The sequence below is a fragment of the Pantherophis guttatus genome, chromosome 2 (genome assembly GCF_059756535.1).
Source record: "Pantherophis guttatus breed Tessera chromosome 2, ASM5975653v1, whole genome shotgun sequence".
NCBI lineage: Eukaryota > Metazoa > Chordata > Lepidosauria > Squamata > Colubridae > Pantherophis > Pantherophis guttatus.
The window spans coordinates 213,189,709-213,213,643 of NC_142064.1; the positions used below are offsets into that span (position 1 = coordinate 213,189,709).

The 23,935-nt window shown below is 38.0% G+C and overlaps 2 protein-coding genes across 2 annotated transcripts in view; one reads left to right on the forward strand and one right to left on the reverse strand.

The window, feature by feature from the left end:
• The first annotated feature begins 768 nt into the window (after window positions 1-768).
• LOC148115512 (inter-alpha-trypsin inhibitor heavy chain H3-like) lies at window positions 769-8,267 on the forward strand. The gene is made up of 7 exons (XM_087885168.1): window positions 769-772; window positions 1,354-1,413; window positions 2,235-2,348; window positions 3,755-3,959; window positions 5,806-5,975; window positions 7,422-7,533; window positions 7,622-8,267. The coding sequence occupies exons 1-7, from the start codon at window positions 769-771 to the stop codon at window positions 7,749-7,751; spliced, it is 795 nt and encodes a 264-aa protein (XP_087741294.1). The 3' UTR covers window positions 7,752-8,267.
• A 14,317-nt stretch (window positions 8,268-22,584) lies between these two features.
• The window catches only part of LOC117678183 (inter-alpha-trypsin inhibitor heavy chain H3-like), a 31,785-nt gene continuing 30,434 nt past the window's right edge, over window positions 22,585-23,935 (reverse strand). Inside the window, exons 19-20 of the mRNA XM_087887739.1 lie at window positions 23,212-23,323; window positions 22,585-23,123 (exon numbers count right to left, since the gene is read on the reverse strand). Of these exons, the coding sequence (XP_087743865.1) occupies window positions 22,994-23,123; window positions 23,212-23,323 (242 nt within the window). The 3' untranslated portion in view covers window positions 22,585-22,993. The remainder of the gene's footprint in view (window positions 23,124-23,211; window positions 23,324-23,935) is intronic.

Consider the following 23,935-nt stretch of genomic DNA (forward strand, 5'->3'; position numbering starts at 1 on the left):
GCCAGGCTTGTAAATATGTGTTGTATTTCCTTTCATCAGCAGGTGGTGCTCTCAGCTTAAATTTCAATGTTATTACAAAACTAACCAGTTTCAAACCAATTTGATTTTAACTCAATTTATAAAAGCAGGGTTAACTTTTTAAGTAAATAGTTCCAGCATTTTAAAATGCCTTCCCGAAATAATGCCTTCCAAATTTAAAAATTCAATTTTCTGTATTTTTAAACCCTAACCCTTTGACCTTTCCAACCAATATTTTTCTCAAAATGTTCACTCTCTGCTTTAACAAGTAGCTCTGAGCAAATAGTTTTCCTGGATTTTTCCTTTTGGGGTTAAATTTTGAGTAAAAAGGAATCCTCTCACCCAGTTCCAGACACTCTTTACTAACTGTGCTCCAGCACCAGTCTTAGCTGTTCCTTGACTGTCCCAGCTTCACGGCAGTCATCTTTAGGCTGCCTCTTCTCGTTGTGGCTGAGAGGGAAAAAAAGAAAGTCCCGGGCCAGGCAGGAGAGATGTGGCTCTCCGCAACCTCACAGGGCCCCCTTCTTTGCTTCGCCACCCCTAAAGGGTGGCTTTGGCTCCCTTTGGAGCCCACCAACAGGGAAAACTCAGCACAGGAGCGCAGAGACCCGCTCTCCGTGACTGATCCTGCCACAACCTCAGCTGGAAGTCTTATAGTTACTTCTTCACTCACAGCAGGTTGGTGCTCTTTATAGAGACGTTTAACTCCTGCAGTGCTTCCTGGAATGACCATTGTAGTATTTGGCAATTATGGGTAAGGAAGGGTTTGATGCTGCAGTGATGTGTAGAGCCTTTTTAAGTGATGAAGAAAATGAAGGAAATATCTCTTACAACTTTATATAATGAATGAGGTCATACTAATCCATCAGTAAATCACATATGAATAATCCATTGCCCAAGCTCACAGGTAGTTCTCAAACTTTTTGCTTTCTTTTGGAGAAAGAATCTTACCATAATTGCCAAACAGTGAAAAGAAGCAACCTTCCATTATTTTGAAGCACAAAATACATGAAATCTGTTCAGGGTAAACCTTAATTAGGTGCAATTCCTGAAGCACTATACTCAGACCAAGAAAAACAAACAAAAACAAACAAAATCTAAGCCCATCAATGTGCAAGATAGGTGCACAAATTTCATTCCATTACTTGGTTTACTGATTGTCCCTGTCCTTCCTTCAAATGTTATGTAATCCTTGCCTCCCCCCAAATATTTCCTTTCCCTGCCTCAAATGTGAACCTGGCCTTCGAAGCTATTATTGAAATGGAGCAGAATGTTAATTGATATACTTATAATTACAACAATTGTTTTGTTTTGTTTTTCATTTCTTTTATGCAGGAAAGCTACAAGTGTCCAGCTATCTACCTCCATCGATAGTTCCTGACTATTATTCTAGTGGTAAGTTTCTTTTTTAGAGTTCATAAATATCCAACACACACACATACACACACATACAAAGAGTGATTGATATCAGTGGTGGGTTACCCCCGGTTCAGACCGGTTCTATAGAACTGGTAGTAAAACCGGCAGAAAGCTCTGCCCACTGACCCTGACATCATTACAAGCAATCTGCACATGTGCAGAAGCAAGGAACATGTGCAAGCAAAGTGAGCGCACACATGTGTGATCCCGTTGCAAACCAGTAGTAAAGGTAAGTAGAACCCACCCCTGATTGATATCAATAATAAGAAAAAAAGTAAGGAAAAAATAAAACTTTCTGAGGTCCTGGACAGTGAATCCATGAAGTAAAGGCAACAAAAGGCTTTCAGTCTTCCTGTTTGAGACAGAACAGCCAATTGCTGGATGTGGACTGGAACGTCTCATGCTGTAACTTAAAATGGGAGGCGCTTCAAGGAACAGATCATGTCTAGTGCAACTATTGCTGCCTGTGAAAGACACAGGCCTTATTTTTTTTTCTCAGCTCCCTCAATCATCAACTAGAGATGATTACGTAACAAGAAAATGAAATCAATGAACTCCTCTTCTCAATTTCCAATGTTGGATTAAGGCTAAGGCCCATGTTACAATAATGTTACCCTGAATGTTCTTTCTACTGTAAGGGCACTACAGAAATATACTAAATAGAAGCTCTGTGTCTTTCCATACTTTTTATTCTTATATTCTTCTATTTCATTTTAAATGATGCACACACAAAAAATCACAGAAATAAAATGACCCGCTGATGGAAGCATGATTTTGGTGTAATTTCTTCTTTGCAGTTGATGGAGACCCACACTTTATTATAGCTGTACCCCAGAAGGAAGATGCCCTTTGTTTCAACATTAATGAGGAGCCAGGGGTGGTGGTAAATTTGATAAGAGATCCAGTTACAGGTGAGGCTTTCTTTTCTGAAACTGTGATTGTAAGTAAGAAAGATATTGCACTGCTAGATCAATTTATGGTCTATCTAATTCCATTTGATTTCTTTGAGGTCTGTTTCCTTTGGATAAAGAATACGCAGATAACATGTAAATTCTTTACCTGCCACTGTCTTTCATATTTGACTAATACTAAGGAAGTTTCTACTGCTCTCTTCACAAGACCTGTTTAAGTGTTATGAATCCAGAAGGCTTGCCACACAGGAGGTGTATATACTGGGGTTGCCAAATCGTTAGATTAGTTGCTGACAACCCCATATTCTAAAGTCTGCTATAGCAGCAAAGGTAGACAATAGAAGTATCACTACAGTATCCCAATACAATATAGCTCCCCCCCCCACCTTTCAATCCACAAGGAGCAATTTTCATGCTTTGGCTAGGTTATTATTGAAAAATTGACCCATCAACTCTATATAATCATATAGGAGATGGCATAGGTATGCTAGTCCAAATGTTCATCCATTATATTATTCTGTTATAACCACACATACATTGATTCCATGTCATGCTAGTGTATCTAAAGAATCTAAAGAATTCACAGGAACAATATATTCAGGGTTTCCTAAGTTTATCAAAGCTTCTGCTATATCCTAACATCCACTCACCATCAATATATTTTAAGACTGATTATATCCTTTAGTTCTGAGTGTATTTCCCATTTTGTTAGTTCAACATGTCTATTTATTCCTGCTAACTTCTGTACTCTAGATATCAACACCTTGAAAGTATTGTAATAGATGTCAAAAGGTGAGTTCATTTCAAGGAAGCCATGGTGATTCTTAGGCACCAATCTACAAGAGATGATCACCATAGCAGATTATCGGAAAAGATTTGATTTTAAATCATGGAACATATCCAAATACAGCAGAAATAGATTTTTTTTTGAGAAGGCTTCAGAATGTGATGCATGTGTTTCAGAGCTACCTGTACTACAATATATGACTTCTAGATGCTGGAATTACCAATAAATGGTCATTGCCCTTTGGAGAAGCTATTTGGATATTTTTAAACCAATCTGTTATTCTCTGAAGAAATAAAAATGTAATTATCCCCAATTAAAGGAGATTGAGAAAATTAAATTACTCTAAGAGGCATAATTCATTACGCTAAATATTTCAAGATTGCTTAAAGTACCAGAGGGGACCAATGGCTTTCTTTTTAGTACAAATACAATATTATGGTAAAGGAATATGCTGTCAATGAAGTTTAGGGGGAAAAGAAATAAACATTTCATTTTCATTAGAGTCAATCCCAGTTTAACAAAAAATATGCAGTATGGAATTCTGCCTCCTAGAAAAGACATTTAGAAAATATGTTACTTATACATATGCCATCCCTTTAACTTCACTTCTGGACTTTAGGTTTTACCGTCAATGGACAGCTTATTGGCGATAAAAAGAGCATCAACAATGTAAAACCACAGAACACATATTTTGGAAAACTTGGGATTGTAACTATGAATCAGAACGTAAGGCTTGAAATAACAACTCAAAATGTCATCCTTCAAAATGGTATGGAAAGGAGAATATTCAGTTGGTTTCATGAAGTTGACTTACAACAACCCGGGTGAGTTTTTTATATTCGTAATATATAAAAGTGTTATTCTTAAATCAGGGATGAGCGACTTAAAGCTTCTGTAATTTTGCACATCTCTTGGTCTATTCCAAAAGCCTAAGGCAAGATCCCAGATCAGGTTTCTGACAAATTATCCTTATTTCTTTGCAGAATGCAATGAGAGAAAAAAGAATGTCAGAAAGAATGGATGTTCCTACCCACTGTTTCTACGTCTACCCTCCCTTTGGGCTCTGCTCTTAATCTCTGCTTGTTTCAACTCTATTAACAATGCATTCCCCGAACAGACTAACCCTAAAAGAAGGTGACTTTCACAAGGAAACAAGTTTGCTCAGTCCTAATATAAATAAAGTAGGGTAGATCTAAATAAATTCAGCTACAGAGGAAGACAACATGCTACAACTTCCTTTGCAAACATGAGGCATGCTTTATAAAAAAAAATTATGTTGCAGTGGTGAAATTCAATTTTTTTTACTACCGGTTCTGTGGGCGTGGCTTGGTTGGCGTGGTGTGGTGTGGTGTGGCTTGGTGGGCATGGCAGGGGAAGGATACTGCAAAATCTCCATTCCCAACCCACTCTGGGGCCAGCCAGAGGGGATATTTGCCAGTTCTCCGAACTACTCAAAATTTCCGCTACCGGTTCTCCAGAACCTGTCAGTACCTGCTGGATTTCACCCCTGATGTGAAGTATAAAACATTCTATATGGCCTATGAAATATAACCAGTGAGATACATTTTTGAAATATATATTGAAATATATGTTTTCAATATATTTCAGATACTTAATATGGCCTATATTTAAGTAAATATGTACCCATGTTCTAGTTATCTAAAAAAAAGTGATGACCCATTATAAACAATGGGTGAAGTGGAATAATATTTCAAGAAAGAATCTGCTTATGTCACTGAGACTGAGGTAAGAACATGAGAAAAAGGATGTGGAGTCCATGGCTAGAAAGCTTCTTCTGTTACCAATGTTTCTCACCCTTAGTAACTTTGGGATGTGTTGATTTCAACCTTCAAAATTCTCCAGCCAGAATTCCTCATATCTTAAAGCTTCGAAGATTGACAGGTAGTCCTCGACTTATGACTACAATTGAGCCCCAAATTTCTATTGTTTAGCGAAACAGTTGTTAAGTGAGTTTTGCCCTTGCCACTGTTCTTAAACGAATGACTATAGTCATTAATTTCGTAACACTGTTAAATGAATATGGCTTCCCCATTGATTTTGCTTGTCAGAAGGTCACAAAAGGTGATCACATGACCCCGTGACACTGCAACCATCATAAATATGACTCAGTTGCCAAGCATCTGAATTTTGATCATGTGACCACAGGGATGCTGCAACAGTCGTAAGTATAATAAACAGTCATAAGTCACCTTTTTCGGTGCCATTGTAATTTTGGATTATAAAGGAATGATTATAAGTTGACAACTACCTGTACAGACACCACTTACTTTGATTTATCTATGAAATGTGCCATCCAAAAGTGTAGCAGATACAGTACATATTTAAAGGGTAGGGGATTTTATAGGACTGGTTCCAGCTGCAATTGAGAAATCTAAGTTGAGAAATCTAATTGTAATAAGGTGAGGAAGCTGGGCATTGTATAGGATTTTTATGGGCATTTATATTTTTGAAACTAAACATGGTTGAGGGACAGAACTGTTAGGCTGTAGCAAAATTTAATGTTCGGCTTCATTTAAACAATAGCCATGTGCTTACAGATGCCTTCTCCAGAAATGGTTCTCCCCTTGCAACCAATTTTCCTGATTCGAATTTCTGCATTATGCATACTAACAATCACTTTTTCCTGCTTGGTTTCTCTGTTCCACTTAGTTTGACACTAATAATCAAACGAAAAGAGAGCCTAGAGGTTTCAATGGATAATGGAGCAAAGTTTATTGTTGTTCTACACCAAGTGTGGAAACATCCATTACGCCAAGATTTCCTCGGATTTTACATGATTGATAGTCACAGATTATCTGAACAAACCCATGGTTTACTAGGTAATTCAAAGATGTTATTCTAAATAATTTCTTTGTTTTGTTTTTTCACTGCTTTTCTTTCATAAGGCTTTCATGTCTTCTGAAATGGCATAAGGCTTTAATGTCTTCTGAAATGGCATGATTCCTGACTGACTTGGCATGAGATTAAATAGTAACACTTGAGATTTACGTTTGTTTGTTGCCAGCAATGCAGTGTTTATTTCTGGATTGTGCCTTCTGCTATCATTGTGTATAAAAGTTGTTGAGGTCTTGGTAGGGGTTTTTTTTGGGGGGGGAGGTATTGTTATGAGTTATTTCCAGTTTAATTTACACCAAGCACATTCCATTTGATTCCTATATTCAGATTAGGGCACACCACTTGACCTAGACAGCAATAAATATATCCTGATGTTTATTTATTAAAGAACAGCAAACATCAAAAACAGTTAACTGACAAAATGGGGTAAAAGACAAGCAGAAGCATGGAGAGAGAGAGAGAGATGAACATTAGATAAAAATATAAAAGAATAATTGCATATAGGAGTTGGGCAGCATAAAAAATAATAAATACAATAAAAAGTAAAATGAATAAAATGATTATTTATTAACTGAAGATTATTTCTAAATTTAAAAAACTCTAGAACTTTCCAGTTTAATTGGAAACTATTTTCTAGGAAATTAGCATAGACAGTTCCAAAGGGCTAATTAATGTTTTGGATTAACTCAATTAACTGAGATTTAATCCTTTAATGTATAGAATAGAGATAAAAATGGAATCACCAGTTTATTCCATCTCTTTTCTGGGCCTTGAAAGAAACAATTTGATGGACAAGGATAATGTAGCCAATCATTTTGACTCTTGGCACACTTCCTTGCTTTTCTCCTTCCCATTTTAAAGAAAAAAACTGCTCCTTAATTAACAGTTTCTTCTTTAATATGGGGACAAGAAGAAAACCTATGCCATGAAAACCCATCAAGAGCCATTGTACAGGAGCTGTACACAATAGTGGGGAGAACCAGAAACTTCATTTTCTAGGGCCATTTTATCTCATCTGTAGCTCTTTGTCTCTGTCATATGTAAACACTCATACACAAAGCTCAGACAATTTCCAAAGCAGTATTTTGGATCATCCAAACAGGCTTATTTTAAATTTGAACCTTAGTGCTCCATTGCCAATCCCAATGGTATTGTGACCCATATAAACCAAGTTCTCTGAAAACAGGAGAGTAATGTACTGTATGCAACCTTTCTGTATAAGTAAAAAATAGGATTAGGACCTCAATAGTGTAGCTATAAAAGTAGGTACATCCAACTTATAGCCACAATTAGCACTGCTGAATGCAAGATGTAGCTCTTATCATTTGCTCTTGAATGATTGACAACTATTTAATCAAGTTCCTCTTTTGCTCTCAAATGACTGGCAACTGTTTAATAATTACTGCTGCTGCTGTCATGTTTGTTTTAAGGGCAATTTTTCCACCCAATTGACTTTGATATACTTGAGGTCCACCCTGGATCGGATCCAGAAAAACTAGATGCCACCATGATTGTGAAGAATAACCATCTGACAGTAACCAGGTAAAAAGAGCCTGACATTTTAGCTGACATTGAGATGCTTGCATGAACTGGATTCTCTAAACTCATTGCTTTCTATGTTATGTTGTAGGGGATGGCAGAAGGATTACGTAGCTGATATCCAGCAGGGTGCCAATATCCCTTGCTGGTTGATTCACAACAATGGAGACGGCCTTATTGATGGCAATCACACAGACTACATTGTTCCCAGCATATTTTGAAATAAATAAAAAAAACCTTAAGGATGATGATGATGAAAAAGTTCATGTTATGATAACTGCTTGTGATATCATCTGAAGAAATATTCTAATACTGGGGATTTTATTGTGAATCCAAATAACTGAAACTGATATATTCATGGTACAATATGTGTATCTTCTGCTTAGATATAATTTCAATAGACTGGAAAACTTTGAATTGATTTAATTACACATTTATTTTCTACTCATTCCTGAGTATCTGTAGGCAAGGTTTACATAACTAAACATTAAATATGGAAAAAGCGTATATGTTGCAATGTAAAAATCTCCCCAAAATGTCTGGCTAAGGCTGTGCCTAAATTTTAATAATGTTTGTGTGCAGGCATGTGTGTGTGTGTGTGTGTGTGTGTGAGCTCCAATAGGAATTTGTTCTGATGATTTATCACTTATATCTTTTATGTACACTGAGAGCTTATGCACCAAAGACAAATTCCTTGTGTGAGCAATCACACTTGGCCAATAAAGAATTCTATTCTATTCTACAGATCCAGCTGCTTTAGATAAATACTAAATAACACGGTTATTTGCTAAATTTTCAAGGCCAATTCCAAAGCAGTCAAGCAGATGGTGCCGATATTATCTTCTGACAGTGCTCAGAGAGACAATAGCAGAACCACCATTAATTACCATTGTGGGAGAAATGTTCACAGTACAGTTTAGGTTGATCCCATCCATTGCTTTTTCATTTGATTCATACCCTGAAGGACTACATTATGTTGTTCTTTATGGATGCAGTTGAGGGGAGAAATCCATGGCTTATTTTCAGTGGTGGGATTCAGCTGGTTCTCACCAGTTCTCTAGAACCGGTAACCAACTGTTTGTTCAGTTTGGGGAACTGGCTGCAGCCTCGCCCCTCCCCTCCCCTCCCAGCCACTCCTCCCCTTGCCCAGCCTCTGCTCACTGGGCTGCTTGAATTATACTTTTGGCGAGAATAAGGGACTATCTACTGCATTCCCTTCCCTCCTTATGTTGCAGCAAAAAGAGTCGCCACCTTCTCGCACTTTCCCGTCTGGCCAGACTAAGGCCATTTGTCATTCCTCTAACCACCTGCCGTGCCCCCTTCCAAGCAAGCGACATCCACGCAGGCAAAACTCTAAGGCAGCTCTAAGGCACCCGAGGGGAGGAAGCATGGGGAGATAGCATCTTGGCAACTGGACTTAGGGGAGCTCAGGGACTGGTCGTGAGAAGTCCCATGCTCCTGGGAAGATGGGGAAGAAGCTCTCCAGTTCGCTGGCCTCCCACTCTCGCAGCAGCAGCAGCAGCAGCAGAAGCAGAAGCAGCAGCAGCCAGCGCCAGGGAGGAAGCAGGTGGAGCACCTTGGCAACTGGACTGTTTTTCTCCAACCCCTTTCCTGTTTTGTCTGCTGGATCAATGCAGGGGGACGTTAACTTGAGCAGCAGCAGCCATTGCAGCTAGGAATCTCAAATAAGGCATAGGCTGAATTTTTGTGTTGTAACCAGCCCAGGCGCTAGGGTGGCCCCTGCAAAGTCCTCATCTGCTGAGGAGTCTGTCAGAGGCTTCGCTCACCACTCTCTGAGGTGCCTGGTTTCCCAGTGATGGGAGGGGGTCCTTCAAGCATTTAGCTTGGCCACCTGTTTAGTAGCTCCAGCCACTCCCTCCATCACCGGGAGTCCAGGCACCTCAGTGGGCAGTGAGCAAGGCCTCAGCCTTGCAGTTTGTTCTGCTGCTGGAGGATGGCTGCAGCGACCCCACCTTGATGCAGAGAGTCTCCTCCTTCGGGGTCTTTTTGTGCAGGTCGGAGGGGGGCACAAATTCCAACTTGGGGCATGCTTCAGTCTCCTGATATGGGGCAAAGGCTGGAGGGAAGCACCGCTGGTGGTGAAGAGCCTGGAACTGGCTGACCATCTCAGCCCACTGAGCCTACAGGCGATGGCACCTGGCCTTGCACTCCCCCAGGTCTTCCCTCTGCTTGGAAAGCCTATGCTCATAGTCCTCAGTGAGGTGCTTCTGCTGAGCTTCCAGGTGGGGAGGCGAGGAGTGGCTGGGAGGGGAGAGGTAAGGAGAGGCTGGGCGAGGCACCCCCTCAATGTGAGTGACTGTGAGTTGGCCATGCCCACCCAGTCATATGCCCACCCAGCCACATCTACCCAGCTGGTCATTAGGGCAGAGAACCGGTTGTTAAATTATTTGAATCGCACAACTAGACATAACTATGAAGAAGTTCTGTCAATAGCAATATGCAGAAAACTTGCAGGATGGGGGAGGAGATGAGAGGCTATATCCTTATCTGTGAGTGTCTATTACTGTTTTTACATGTGCAGATTGCATTGGACTTGTTTACCATCTGAAATAAATTGACTTTGGACTTCAGACTGAATATAGAGGCAAAGGTTGATGCTGCACCAACAAATGTTATGGGAGAAAGAGAAGAAGCTAAACAGTACAGAGGAATAGACAAGGAGTGTGGGTGCACACACACACACACACACACACATTATGGATATGAAAGATGCAGTCCAACTCTTGGGAGGAAGAGCATACTTTATTAAAAGATTGTTGGTTTCCAGCTTACAAGGGGAAAAAAACAGAAAGAGAAAGAAAGACCTCTTGCATTGTGGGGCACCAAATTCTAAGGCTCTGATTTGCTGTTAGTATTGGGGGACCATAACTGAAAAACAGTGTAAGGAGAGACATTTTATTGTTTAAAAGTACTGAGTCTTTTAGAGGTGGCATGGATGCTAAAATATATTGTTTCGTGTTAACCAATAGAGAAACATTGATGGGATTAAGTACCGTATTTTTCGGAGTATAAAACACACTTTTTTCCCTCCTAAAAGAGGCTGAAAATTTCAGTGTGTTTTATACTCCAAATGTAGCTTTTTTATATATATTAAAAAGTTTTTTATTTTATAAATAAACAAACATACAATTCATAATCAATCTTACAGTGTATCATCTGAGTACATCTTTTGTGTCTTCTTCTTACTCCTCCAATATTTATCATATCTTGATTTTATCATTTCATTTATTGTAACATTTCCCCCAGATTTCTTACTTTTCTATTAATACATTTATCTATCTTTTTATTTTGTTAAAAATTTTTCAACAAATTTATCCCCACCCAATCTTCAACCCCCCCTCCCCACCCCCCAACTTCCCAGAGCAAAAACAGGGTATAACGTTTAACAAACATAAGCTAAAATATGCTAACTTACTATAAGATTCAAAACTCCCTCACACTCTTTAACTCCCCTTTTAAAAATTATTCATCAACCTTCCTTTTATAAATTCTCTTATCACTTTTCTCATATGTTGCTAAAATCCTTTCCATACCTTCTTTTTCAACATTACTCCCTAATAAAATTCTAAATTAAACATTTATCCTCTTTGGTAAAATTCTAAATTAAACATTTTAAAACTTTCTTTAAAACATGTCTTTTTTAAAAAAATTATTATTAATCCATTGAGTTAAATTATATCTAACTTAAACATTTCACCACAAAATACCATAATCTTAGGTTAAACATTTTAAAATCTCTTAATACATCAATAAGACATTCTTCAAAATATAAGTTTCAAAACTTTTTAAGAAACTATCCATTAAATTTTAAGTTAACCATTTTAATACTTCAATAAGTTTTAAAAATCTATCCAATTTTAATTAAGCCTTTTTACTTCAATAAAACATTCTTCAGAATATAACCTTAAAGATACTGTTACTCTATTGGGTTAAATTACTTCTAAATCTTAAGTTCATTCTTCAAAATATAAATTTCAAAACTTTCATTTTTATATCCAAAACTAAACATAATAAAACACTTCCTTTATATCATTATCTTAAGATAAACTTAAAAGATACTAATTGCAGTAAACTTTTCAGGTTTATTACTAAGATCCTCCTCAAAAGAAATTAATCTTCCATTCTTCCTTTCTTTCTATATTTTTTCCAGTCCTTCTTCTTCAATAATACTTTCTTCTTCAGCATTGCTCCTCCCCCTGCTTTTATTTTCGAGAATTTTTGAATTTTGATTTGAGGTTGATGTATCTTTGAAACTCGTTCTCTTCTTAGAATTATTTCCTTTGATTTGAAATCCCCATTTCAACTCTTCCTGCTTATATAATCAGTCACTTCATTCCTTAAATATTGTTTCTGTCTGTAAAACCAAAAATTGTTACAATAAAATTTATCAGTTTGCAGTAGAGAGTCTACTTGCTGCTTTTCAGTTGGTTGCGTGGAAGCCTCTGCCAAAACCTCTGTTTCCAGTGTGCTAGCCTCCATCTTAATCCTGACAGCCTCTTTTTTATCCTCCAAAATCACATTAGTCTGGTTAGTTTCTTCATCTTTTCCAGCCAGCAAATCATTGTTATTCTCCAAATTATACTTTTGAAAAGTTCTTTCAATTGAGTCTAATGTAACAGAAGTATAAAAGTTCTTGTAAATCCTTTACAGTCACAACTTGTGAGTTTGCTGACTCATATGATAATGATCCTCCAGCCCTAATGTCAGCCATATTTCAATCTTCACTTTATATTTATTCAGCTATCAGGTCAATAAGTCCAATTATTTTCCACACAATTTAGAAGTGTAAATTAGTTGAAGTCAATACCATAGTCTTTTCCATTCCACTTCCACTTTAAATCTTTTTCTTAATGTGTAATCCAGTAGCTTTAACAATGTTACAAGTGTTAACAAGCACTTTCACTGATAAGTTTCATTTTCACGTCCTCAGGCGCCATTTTTTCCCTTTTTAAACGGAGTTAAAGTTCAGTACTTGCATTTTTTGTTCTCCTGATTTTGCTCTGCCAGCATCCAAAGTCAAAATTTCTTGTAATCCTTAAAGTTGCATTGCTGGTGTGGTTGCGACGCCTCATTCTGCATAAAGCAGACTCGTCTCGGATCCAGAGCAACTGAAGGGCTTTCAGGGAGCTCTCACCCTGCAAACCCCAGGCTTAAAAAGAAAAACCTGGGGGTCTAGGGGAGCTCTACCCAGACCTTTCTGCTCTTCTCTCCCCCTTTTTCCTGGGGAAGAGTTTTGAGCCGCTAGACAGCTGATTTTTGCTGTTCTAGCAGCTAACGGAATCACGGGACTGGAGCTCCTGAAGGACCGTCCATTGGCGTGCGCAGAACCACCGGAAGTCCCCCAAATGTAGCTTTTTTAAAGCTTTTTTTCAGACCTAATGAGGCGCTAGTGAATGAAGCAATCTATGCTTTGCCTGCTCCCTCCGATTCTCAGCTGTAAAGTTTGTTTTCAGTCCTAAGGAGGCGCTTGCGAGTGAAGCGATCTCCGTGGTTTGCCTGCTTTTCTCATTGCTTCTCTCTCCAAAGATCAGTTGTGCTTTAGAAGCTGTTTTTTATCCCCAAGCAGGGGATAAAAACCAGCAAACTAATGTGCTGAAGCTGACCAGACTAAGGATGCTAGCCAGATGAATACCTTATAGCAGATTTTTCCCCCTCCCTATTTTCCTCCCCAAAGACTAAGCTGCATCTTATACTCCGGTGTGTCTTATACTCCAAAAAATACAGTAGCCATCACCCAATTACTTTGTCCAATTTTCTTATTAGGATTGTTTTAGTAAATCTCTCTTGGGCGAGGCTGGATCTTTGCTGCCTCTAGTCAATATCATTTATTCATGATCCCCTCCCCAAATGCCCTTCTTTTCTGGATATAAACTTTGTTATACTTCTACACATAAAGGAAATATTTAAAAAACACAATACACGAACATATAAAAAATTAAGCTTTCAAACACAAAACTAAATATCTTGTCTGCTATCTGTCCATCTCTCTGTCCCTGTCCCTGTACCTCCCTCTCTCTCTCTCATACACACACACACACACACACACACACACACACACACACCTCACCTTTCATATCATCTCTCATCGAAAACAATACCCTAATCAATAGCACTAGCAATAGCACTTAGACTTATATACCGCTTCAAAGTACTTTCTAAGCCCTCTCTAAGCGGTTTACAGAGTCAGCATATTACTCCCAACAATCTGGGTCAGTGGTGAAATTCAAATGTTTTTACTACCGGTTCTGTGGGTGTGGCTTGGTGGGCATAGTGTGGCTTGGTGGGCATGGCAGGGGAAGGATGCTGCAAAATCTCCATTCCCATCCCTCTCTGGGGCCAGCCAGAGGTGGTATTTGCCAGTTCTCTGAACTGCTCAAAATTTCCACTACCAGTTCTCCAGAACCTGCTGGATTTCACCACTGATCTGGGTCCTCATTTTACTGACCTCGGAAGGATGGAAGGCTGAGTCAGATTGGACAGCCAATTGTCTAGAATGGAAGACTTCCAAGGTTCTTTTCAACTCTGTTATACTGTTACTGTTACCCTCCAAATTTAACAACCTTCTCTTCCTCAACAAGATCTATTCTTTTAACATACCAGACAGCTTGCCACAAGATATAATTTCAAATTAGGTACTGCTGAACTACCTCTTTCTTTAGCATCCAGTAACACTTTCATTTGACTGCATGGTCATTGCCTTGCTATATGAATTTAGAAGTTTTTGCCATTGCAAAAAAGGCACATCATTTTTCAATGTAGCTATTGTCTAGAACACAAAAAAGCATTCTACATAATACATTCATTTACTTCCAGATATTAGCAAACTCTAATATGAAACCAGTCAAATATGCTGATTTTGATCACCCTCTGTCATAGTTTTAATTAATACTAGACAACCTATAACATGTTGGCTCTTTCCTTGTCAATATTTACTTAGCTAAAGAGATAAACAGAATGACTATGGACAGGAAAAAAAGCAGTGGGAGTTGGAGCAACTTCTGACTTCCTGCTAGCTTCCCCATTGACTTTGCTTGTGGGAAGCTGTCATAGGGTCAAAAATCACAATTATGTGGCTGTGGCTGACCACAGTGGTACTGCAATTGCTGCAAATTTATAAATGCGGCTGGTGTGAAGATCATTGAAATTTCGATTATATGGGAATAATGGTTCTTGGATTTTGTATGCAATCTTTAAATTACTGGTTTCAAAAATTGTTGCCCTATGATGCATCATTTTGGCTAATTGAAGTTGACATATAGACAAACAGACAGGAGAGTTTTAGTAGTATAAATCTTGTTTCCCCCTCCCCCTTATTTATCTTAAATCTGAAATTTTCCATATTTCATTCATGTATGTATTAAAATGTCAACATTTTATTAGGATCCACTATTATTACAATCCAGATTATTGGGAGATGATAATCAGTTTTATTAATTCAGAGGTCCCCTGTTTTGCTTGCTCTTTTGTGTTGCAGCTTTTTAAGAAATGAGCTTATGGTTTGCTTTCTCTAGAGGAAGCGGGCTGGCTGCTTGGTTTGTCTTCCATCCTTCCAGCTGAAGCTTCTGTTCACCTGGGGAAGAATTTTCCTCTGACAACATTTTTCTCTGACAATAAAAGCTGCCCTCTTTGGTACAGCCTGTTTATCCTACACTAAGGAGCTAATGAACCACATCTGGTAGCTTTCTATTTTGACTAGCCACTGAGTAGGACACAGACCTGGTTAGTTAAAATAGAGACTAAAGACCATCAGCTCATTTCTTTTATTAGAGATAAATAATATGTGTTATTGAGCTTGCTGGAGCACTGCTGGATGGTTGGAGGACAAACTGAAGACTCTACAACTGTGATGGCAAAACTGGCACGCGTGCCAGAGGTAGCACGCAGAGCAGGGGTGAAATGCTCCCGGTTCGGACCGGATCACCCGATCCGGTAGCAATGGCGGCGGGTGGTTCGGAGAACCGGTAGCAAAAATCCCTGCGCCCCTCCCCCCACCATGCCCAGCTGAGCCGCACAATCATCAGAGGCTTTTTTTTTAACTTTTAAAAGCGTTTTTTCTACAACCTCTTCCGAAGAAAAAATGCTTTTAAAAGTAAAAACAAAAGCCTCTGATGATTGCACGGCCCAGCTGGGATCATCAGAGACTTTTCAAAGCATTTTTTTCTGCAACCTCTTGACTGAAGAGATGGTAAAGAAAATGCTTTGAAAATCCTCTGGCAACTCCCAGCTGAGTTGCCTGATTGGCAGAGGCTTTTCAAATCATTAGAAAAAATGCTTTGAAAAGTTAAAAAAAAAGTTGGCCACGCCCACCCAGTCACATTAACACCCCCCCCCCACCAAGCCATGCTCATAGAACCAGTAGTAACAAATTTTACAGTTCACCCCTGACGCAGAGCCCTCTCTGCTGGCATGTGTGCCGTCTCCCCAGGTCAGATCTCTGTGGCGTTTCTTTCATGAGCTTCTGTTTCCCTGCAAACGACAAAACAGAAGCTCACAAAAGAAAAAGATCTTACCTCTTACCGCGCTGCCGGTGTTGGGATGCCCCACCTCCAGCTGGCCAGCTAGTCTTCAGGTCTATGCTGCGCATGTGTGCATGTCTGTGCATGTCTGTGCTCATGTCTGCGCATGTCTGCATGCGTGTCCATGCATGCGCACATTCAGGCACACACACGCCTTTCATTTTGGGCATGCATACATGCACAGTTTGGGCACTTGGTGGCTAAAAGGTTTGCCATCACTGCTCTACAGGAAGCAAGCTTTTGAATTCTTCAGAACTCTCCTTCAGGCAGATGTTATCTGCACTTCAAATTTCTACATCTGCCTGAAGAAGAGGTTTGAAAAATTTAAAAGCTTTCTCTTTCTTGTGAAATTTTAGTTAACCTAATAATAAAGTTATTGCCCAACTGTAGATTTTGGATTTATCTTGATTAAGGTCAGAGTCCTGATGTGCTATTTAGCTGGATTCTGGGAAGAAGATCAAAGAAAGATTAAATAAATAAAACCTGAATATATAAAAAAAATATTGTGACAGACCAGGGATGGGTTCTACTTACCTTTACTACCAGTTCACAACGGGTGCGCAGGCACTTGCTTGCTTCTGCGCATGCGCAGATCGTCAATTATGACGTCCAGGTGGGGGAGCAAAGCCTCCCGCCGCTTTTACTACTGGTTCTAAAGAACCGGAGAGAACCGGGAGCAACCCACCACTTTGACAGACTAAAGTTTTCTTAAGAACAATACTAGGAAAAATCGAACATTGGTTTTCGATATATTACATCATGTTAGCTACCCACAAATGTTGCACAAATGAACAAAAACATGTTGCTTCAAAAATAATCAGCAAAACCTATTTGGAAAAAGTGGAATGGTGACAAATGAATTATGAGTTAGCATTCTGCATAATGCTGCTGATCCTGGAAAAGGGTGCAGATAGATGTGTATTTATGTACTATATGTGAGTGAAATCATATGGTTATTTTATCATTATATATTTATTTTTCTGTTTTGTGCTTTTGAGTCAGTGCCATTTTCTTGGCAATATTTCAGGAGTGGTTTGCCAATGCCTGCTTTCCAGGGTTGAGATCTGATCAGGGCTGATCAAAGTGCAGATGAAGAGTTGAACAACAATCAAAAGCACCATGAAAAAAATGAAGGGCACTGCAAAGCACTTAGTCAGCAATGGGACTGAGCCTTAGCAAGAAGAAGCCGCAGGACCAACTTGCACAGTAAACAAATTATTTGCAAAGTTGGTTAGATAACCAAGATGACAAGGAGAAACGTGTGCATGTTCAATTTTGAGGTATGCCTGAAATGGGAGGGAGGGAGGGAGGGAGTAACCAGTGGGTATGCTGCTATTGATCCAAGAAACCTGGTAAAAAGTAGACACACAGAATCTTCTGGCCTAAATAAACTAGCTGGAAAATGTGCTGCTAAGATTTGCAGCCTCCAATTGAAAGAAAATCTTATTTCACATGTTAAAAGCTAGTAAGTAGTTATTAGATAACTCCCTAATTCATGCTTTTCAAGTTCTACATCCAGTTATGTTAGCTAAAAGGTAGGAAATTGAACTATACATACAGAAAACAATTCAGAGAAAGGTACAGTATATGCAAATCAGTTAAGGAGCATCCCTTTAAGCTTGTAAATCAAATACAATGGAAAATCCCTTGTTGCAAAAAAAAAAAAACGAAAAAGGATGGACAACATTTAAGGAATTATGTCTTCTGACTCCCAAATCTGGAAAAAGTTGGGTTGGCTAGAGGAGCAGCAAAATTTCTGCAATGGTCTAGAATAGATCTCAGTCATAAAAACAAGAATGAATGAATGACAAAATTCTGTAATATACTTAACAGAAGAATAATACACTTGCAGTTGCTTAAGAATAAACATCCCTAGGTTACCTCTTATGTTTAATAATGATGTTCCAGCCAATTACTAGTTAAAAGTGGTGAGGCCCTTTTTTTTGGCCATAGCCTTTACTATGATTAACAGATAGGACCTCCCTCGGCCCCTGTCCATCCTTTTACACCTAAGCATGGCACAAAGCTGTCCTATCAGTATCTGTTTTTTCTACTTGGCCCATAACATTGTCTTCACATTTTCTCCAATCTATGAGTTGAAATAGGCATATATCGGCTTGTTAAAAAGTATATTTTTCCTTTGACACTGTCTTGTGGCAGCCTAAAGGTGGATAAAATCTATTCCAGTTATCATCTATTACTTTGGCGGGAGATGCTGTATTCACAGCTAGTAACTGGGCACACAAGCAGGACAGAGATTTTCAACAAAGATAGAAGATTTCAAGTCAGTTTGTTTTCTGCTACCTGGAGGGAGACTGGATAGCACTTCACTTTAGTTGGAGAAACACCAGTTTAAAAAAATTCCCAAAAGAAAGAACTGTAATGAAAATTGTGATTTTAAAAGATGTTCTTATTCTCCCTTTTTTCCCCTATCTACAGTAATCCAGCCTTTGCAGCCTTCAAATTAAAATAATAGGTACTACTATTTCTAGAATTAGGATTCCTTTTTTTAATACAAGGCCCATGGAGTTCCAATAAGTTGGAACAGTATTTTGCAGGCCTCGAGACTGGATGGCCTCTTCAAAAAATTCTGATTTCTGCATTTTGCATTTCTGTGTGATAAGAATGTCAACATAAAGTACACCTTAGCATCATTTCAACTATCGATTGTGAAAGTGTTTTTCCTTCTGGATGTGTAAGTTGCTATGCATCTACACATGTATACGAATCCAACAAGGTAACAGTAAAATTCAGATCTTAAACTTGATACAGAAAAGTTATTGTGTTGTGTCATTACACTGCATGGATCTCCTGGGGGTGAGCAGCATTTGATTATAAAATAGTCTCTAAATAGAGATTCTAACCTAGTAAAATAGCACGCATGTGTTGGAGTGAAAGTAGGTTTGGGTATACTTAAAATGTATAAAACAACTGACTGGAGTTGTCTTTGCTGTTGATATAGACTGCGGATAACTAAGGCTGATAATTTAGTCTGCACCTTCTATATGGTACTAAAAAGTACTGTGCAAAAGGTTCAATTGACCAAAGCTGATGTTTATGGTCCTGAATAATGATGCCTGCGGCACATGAAAGCATGGGAGAGGTTTCCACGGGGAGATTTCCCACGGGGAGGTTTCCCACGGGGTGCAAACTTAGTTTACATTGCGTCCATTGATTTACTGGTTGATCACAGAATCTTTTCTTACAGCCTCATATTTGTTACAGGTACAAACACACAATATTGTAGGTCGTACAAGTCACACAAGTGTTGTGATATCTACAGAAAAGCGCTTCAAAGAAATTTATCTGACAAAATAGTGAAAACATTTTATTATCCTCTTGCATTCTATGCATGATAAAATGTCTTTATCTCTTTAGTAGAATGATATAGATACATCCAGTGTTAGGTTTGTATACCCGATTAATTACTTCTTATATGAAAGATATTTCCAAATTTGGCACCTGCAGATTGAAAGGATGTATGTCATCAGCCGACACACCCTGAGAACTTTATGACTAGCTCTTTTGTTACTATAGGTTGGCGAGGTGGCTCAGCAGTTAAGGTGCTGGGTTTGTTGGCTGGAAGGCTGGCAGCCCAGGTTCGTGACCCGAGTGCCCTGTGATGGGGTGAGCTCCCATTCTCATCTCAGCTCCTGCCAACCTAGCAGTTCGAAAGCATGCAAATGCGACTAGATAAATAGGTACCACTTTAATGGGAATGTAACAGTGATGTCATGCTGACCATATGACTACAGTGCTGGCTCAATGGCCTTGCAACAGAGATGAGCCCTGCCTCCTAGAGTCAGCAACAACTACTGGAGTAAAATTCTCAGGGATTTCTTTACCTTTAAGTATACTACTTCTGTTAGTATACCTGTGGACCTGATAGGGTGTTCTCTCACACTTGTAGACATTTGATGGATATTTGTGGGCTCTAATGAACAAGGTTACTGCTTTATTGGTGTATGCCTTGGTTGTTTCATGATTATATTACTGCAGTAGTCTCCTGGCCTGTGATCCCGATTCTGCTCCCTATCCCATAATCTTGATTCAGGACAGTGTCCTTTCACTAGTCTTATATCAGCACAGGTAGGCCTTGCTTGCCAAATGCCTCACTTAGTGACCATTCAAAGTTACAATGGCACTGAAAAAGTAACTTTAAAACCAGCCCTTGCATTTATGATTGTCACAACAACCTACAGTAGGGTTGCCAGATCTGCTTCCAAAAAATAGCGGACAAGCGGGGTTGGGGGGGGGGTAAGTAGTTAAAAAAAATTACAATTAAATTATATATTTTCTTACAAACATTTTAACATGTATTAAAATAATCACTTCAAAACTTTACTTAAAATTCAAAACATCAAATATATTATAATAATATGTAAAATATTAAATTACATTTTACTTTGCTGTCGTGTGTATTTTTTATTTGGCTGCGCAGCTTTGATCAATTCTTTGGGTTTAAGGAATAATTCTTTAATTTCAGTACAATGTTGAGAAATATTAAAAAATATACAAAGTTTACTTCGAACTGATACAAGCAGTCGGTTACGTTCGTCAGTCCACAAATTTCCCATGACGCTGAAAATTCGTTCAACGTTTGCATTTGATACCGGAATTGATGCACAATACTGGAACAGTTTTAGTAAACTTGGAGCTGGCTCTTTCTTGAAAAAGTACGTCCACTTATCAAGGGATGAATCGCCCTGCAGATGAACATAAACTTCTTCTAAGGCAGAAATTTCATCGAAGAGAGTGTTGGGTGGAAGTTCTTCTCGCCATGGTGATAATAACCAGATGTTCGTCATTTCTTCTAAAGTTGGAGGATTATTGCGATCAATTAGATTGAAACAACTTAGTGTCTCATATACTGAATCGGTGAAATTATACCACTTTTCTAGGTACGCAATGGCTCTTTGATACATGTTGATGGCTTCTTTCTTGAACTTTTGCATGGCATTCCCAGGCAAATGTTTTTTACGTAAGGCAAAAAAACTTTCATTCCAAAAAACTGCTCAGCGTATTTTTTTTGCAAAGAATCACGCAGCTTACACATGATAATGTGAAGATCACATGCAAGAATTTTCTTGCTTTCCAGCTTCAGTAGGGTGTCTTGCATTATTGACATGAAGAAGTGTGTGAAATATAAATACAATTCTGAAATTGTTGGTTCATCGTCCTTTGCGAGTTCATTTTCCTGATCCGAAATAAGGTTCCAGGTAACCTTATGGCACTCATCAGATCCAACAGAAATAAAATACGATTTTAGAGGTACCCAGTTTAAAAGAAGTCTTTCGACCACTTTAAACAAACTTAACCAACATGTTGGAACATGGCGCAAAACTTCATGGAATTCTGACTCGCAAAACTCAAAAAATGATTTCAACTCTTCTCGTTTCTTCGCAGAATTCGAAAATTCAGCAAAAACCTTCAGCACTACATTTTCGATATCAAAAGATAACTGCTTTAATGCATTTTTTGCGCTGTTGTGTAAAATGTGATTATTGCAATGAGCATCCGATCTTTGTCTCATTCTAACTTATGAAAAAAAAGACAAAACGCGATTCTCCTATCCTTATTCTCTTAGACTGTGCAGCTTTAGATTATGTACCATTTCATCATAAAGCTTTTGAATAAAAAAAATGTCCACTATTTTGTGAAAAAAAATAATGAACATAATGTGAAAAAAGTGTACTGTCCACTCAAATAGTGGACACCTGGCAACCCTAATCCTACAGTCACATGATCACCATTCACACACTTTACAGGCAGCTTCTGACAAGCAGTGTCAATGGAGTAGCCAGCAGTAAAACTGCAAGTCACAGTCCTGTACTGTCTCATTTAATGACTCACAATTATTTGCTTAACAACTGTCCCAGAAATGAGGTTTTAAGCCCCTCACAGTCACATGATATTTCGCTTAATGACAGATTTTCCAATCCCAACTGTGTTAGGTAAGCAAGGACTAACTGTATAGTACAATGCTCTTCGCTAGTTTTTTTCTCTAAAGCAGAGTCCCACTAAAACTATCAGTTCTTGTGTTACGAACCCAATCCCCTCAGGATTTGTCTGCCATTATTTCTCCCTACAATTCTATTTGTTCTTTACACTTTTCTGAGAAGGCCCCTTTTTCACTTCACTGGAATCAGATTCCTCCTTTACGCTGTTCCCCCCTGAAAAGTTCTGGGCCATTAAAAGGGATTTAAAGAATGTTTTATTTAACCAGGGTGTTACGATTAATAGAGAAGAGGAGGAGAAAATTTAACAGTTCCCAAGTTCTCTTTTATTTTAGTATATATAGATATATACGGATTTATATATGCTTGATGTATGACAGGGCATTGTTTTAAATATGTTACATATGTACAATTATTATGTTTATTTGTCTTTGCTGTTAATATTTGTTTAGGCTTGACTGTTAATATGTGAACTAATTTTATTGGATTGGTTTTTGTAATTATGTGCTTTTCTGATGATAATGATTAGCTAGTATGTGTAGAATAAATACAAACACATATATGCTTACTTCAAAATCTTGAAGCACAAATTTTAATATCAGTTGAAAATTATATAAAATTTCCCAGCTGTTACATCAGTTTTTATAAGGTTTTTAACATAAGGTAAAATACCTCTTTCTAACAATGTTATATTTTGTTTCATTTAACTATAGAGAGGAAATTATCAGAGCTAATATTAAAAAGAGACTTGCCCTGTAATAAATGAAAGGAATGGAAGAGGCAATAGCTCATTAATTTTGTAGATTAACTGGTGATTTGTGATTCTTTTTGGTTAAGCATACGGTATAGGAGTATTTCACTATAGAGAAGAAATTATAATTGATTATGGTTTTGCAAATTAGGCACATGCATGGAATAATAATATTTTATTGTTTCAATAAACAGTAAACCATAATTAGATCTGTTTGATTAAAACAGACTAGAGACTATGTAGTCGGTGTATGTGCCATCAATCAGACCTTCTGCATTGTTGTGAATAAACCAACAAGTAACATTTGTGCCATGTTTTGAATCTTCAGTGTAGTCTTTTTGCCATCCCCTGCAGAAAAATCACAGAGAGTGAAATTTAAAAGGCAAACTCCCTGCAGGTAAAATACCATTTCCACAACCCTTGAATGATTGTTTACCTGGTGACAGTCAGCTGGTGATTTTTAACTATCATGGTAGCATCTGGTTTCTCTGGAGTAGATCCAGAATGGACCTCAAGTATGGTAAAATTAATTGGGTGAAAAAACTGACCTGAAGATGAAAGCAGCAAGATCAGTTAAACTGTTTTCTAAAAAAGCATGTCAAATAGAAACTAAACAGAATCTTTGTCTTCGCAGAGGTTCTACTTAGCCAAAGACCTACTTCTCCCTATTATTAAATATAACTTGACTTTTAAAGTACTGTTATTAAAGATTATAAATACTAAAATAAATACAAATTAAAATTAAAGTAGAAAAATAGAAAGGAAAAGGTGAAAGGGAGAAAAAAGATGTAAAGAATAGAAAGCAAAAAGAAAGAAAAGAAAGACTATAATAAAGACAAGAAATAAATATGTAAGGAAATGATTCCATCTTTCAACAAAGCAAGTATGAACAATTTTATTAACTTATCACTCTTAAATTACTCAAATTATACAAATAAGCTCTTGCTTCTATATACCATCTATTATCTATAAACAAATTCATAAACCATTGTCATTTCAGCAAATGTCCATTTAGGATTATCAGAAATAGCAAAATATCTATTTTAGCTTTGAGTAAACTTTATATTCCTTCTTTTTACTTCTAATAATCTTAAACTTTGTTCCATTCAAATAGTATCATAGAAGTTGATTTCTTTTCATTTCTTCTTTGTCTCTTCTTC

Bases quoted from the DNA above. Each gene is read 5' to 3' on its own strand.
- LOC148115512 (XM_087885168.1), top strand. The intron at 2,349-3,754 runs GTGAGGCTTTCT...TCTGGACTTTAG, and splicing joins GATAAGAGATCCAGTTACAG to GTTTTACCGTCAATGGACAG. The intron at 3,960-5,805 runs GTGAGTTTTTTA...TGTTCCACTTAG, and splicing joins GTTGACTTACAACAACCCGG to TTTGACACTAATAATCAAAC.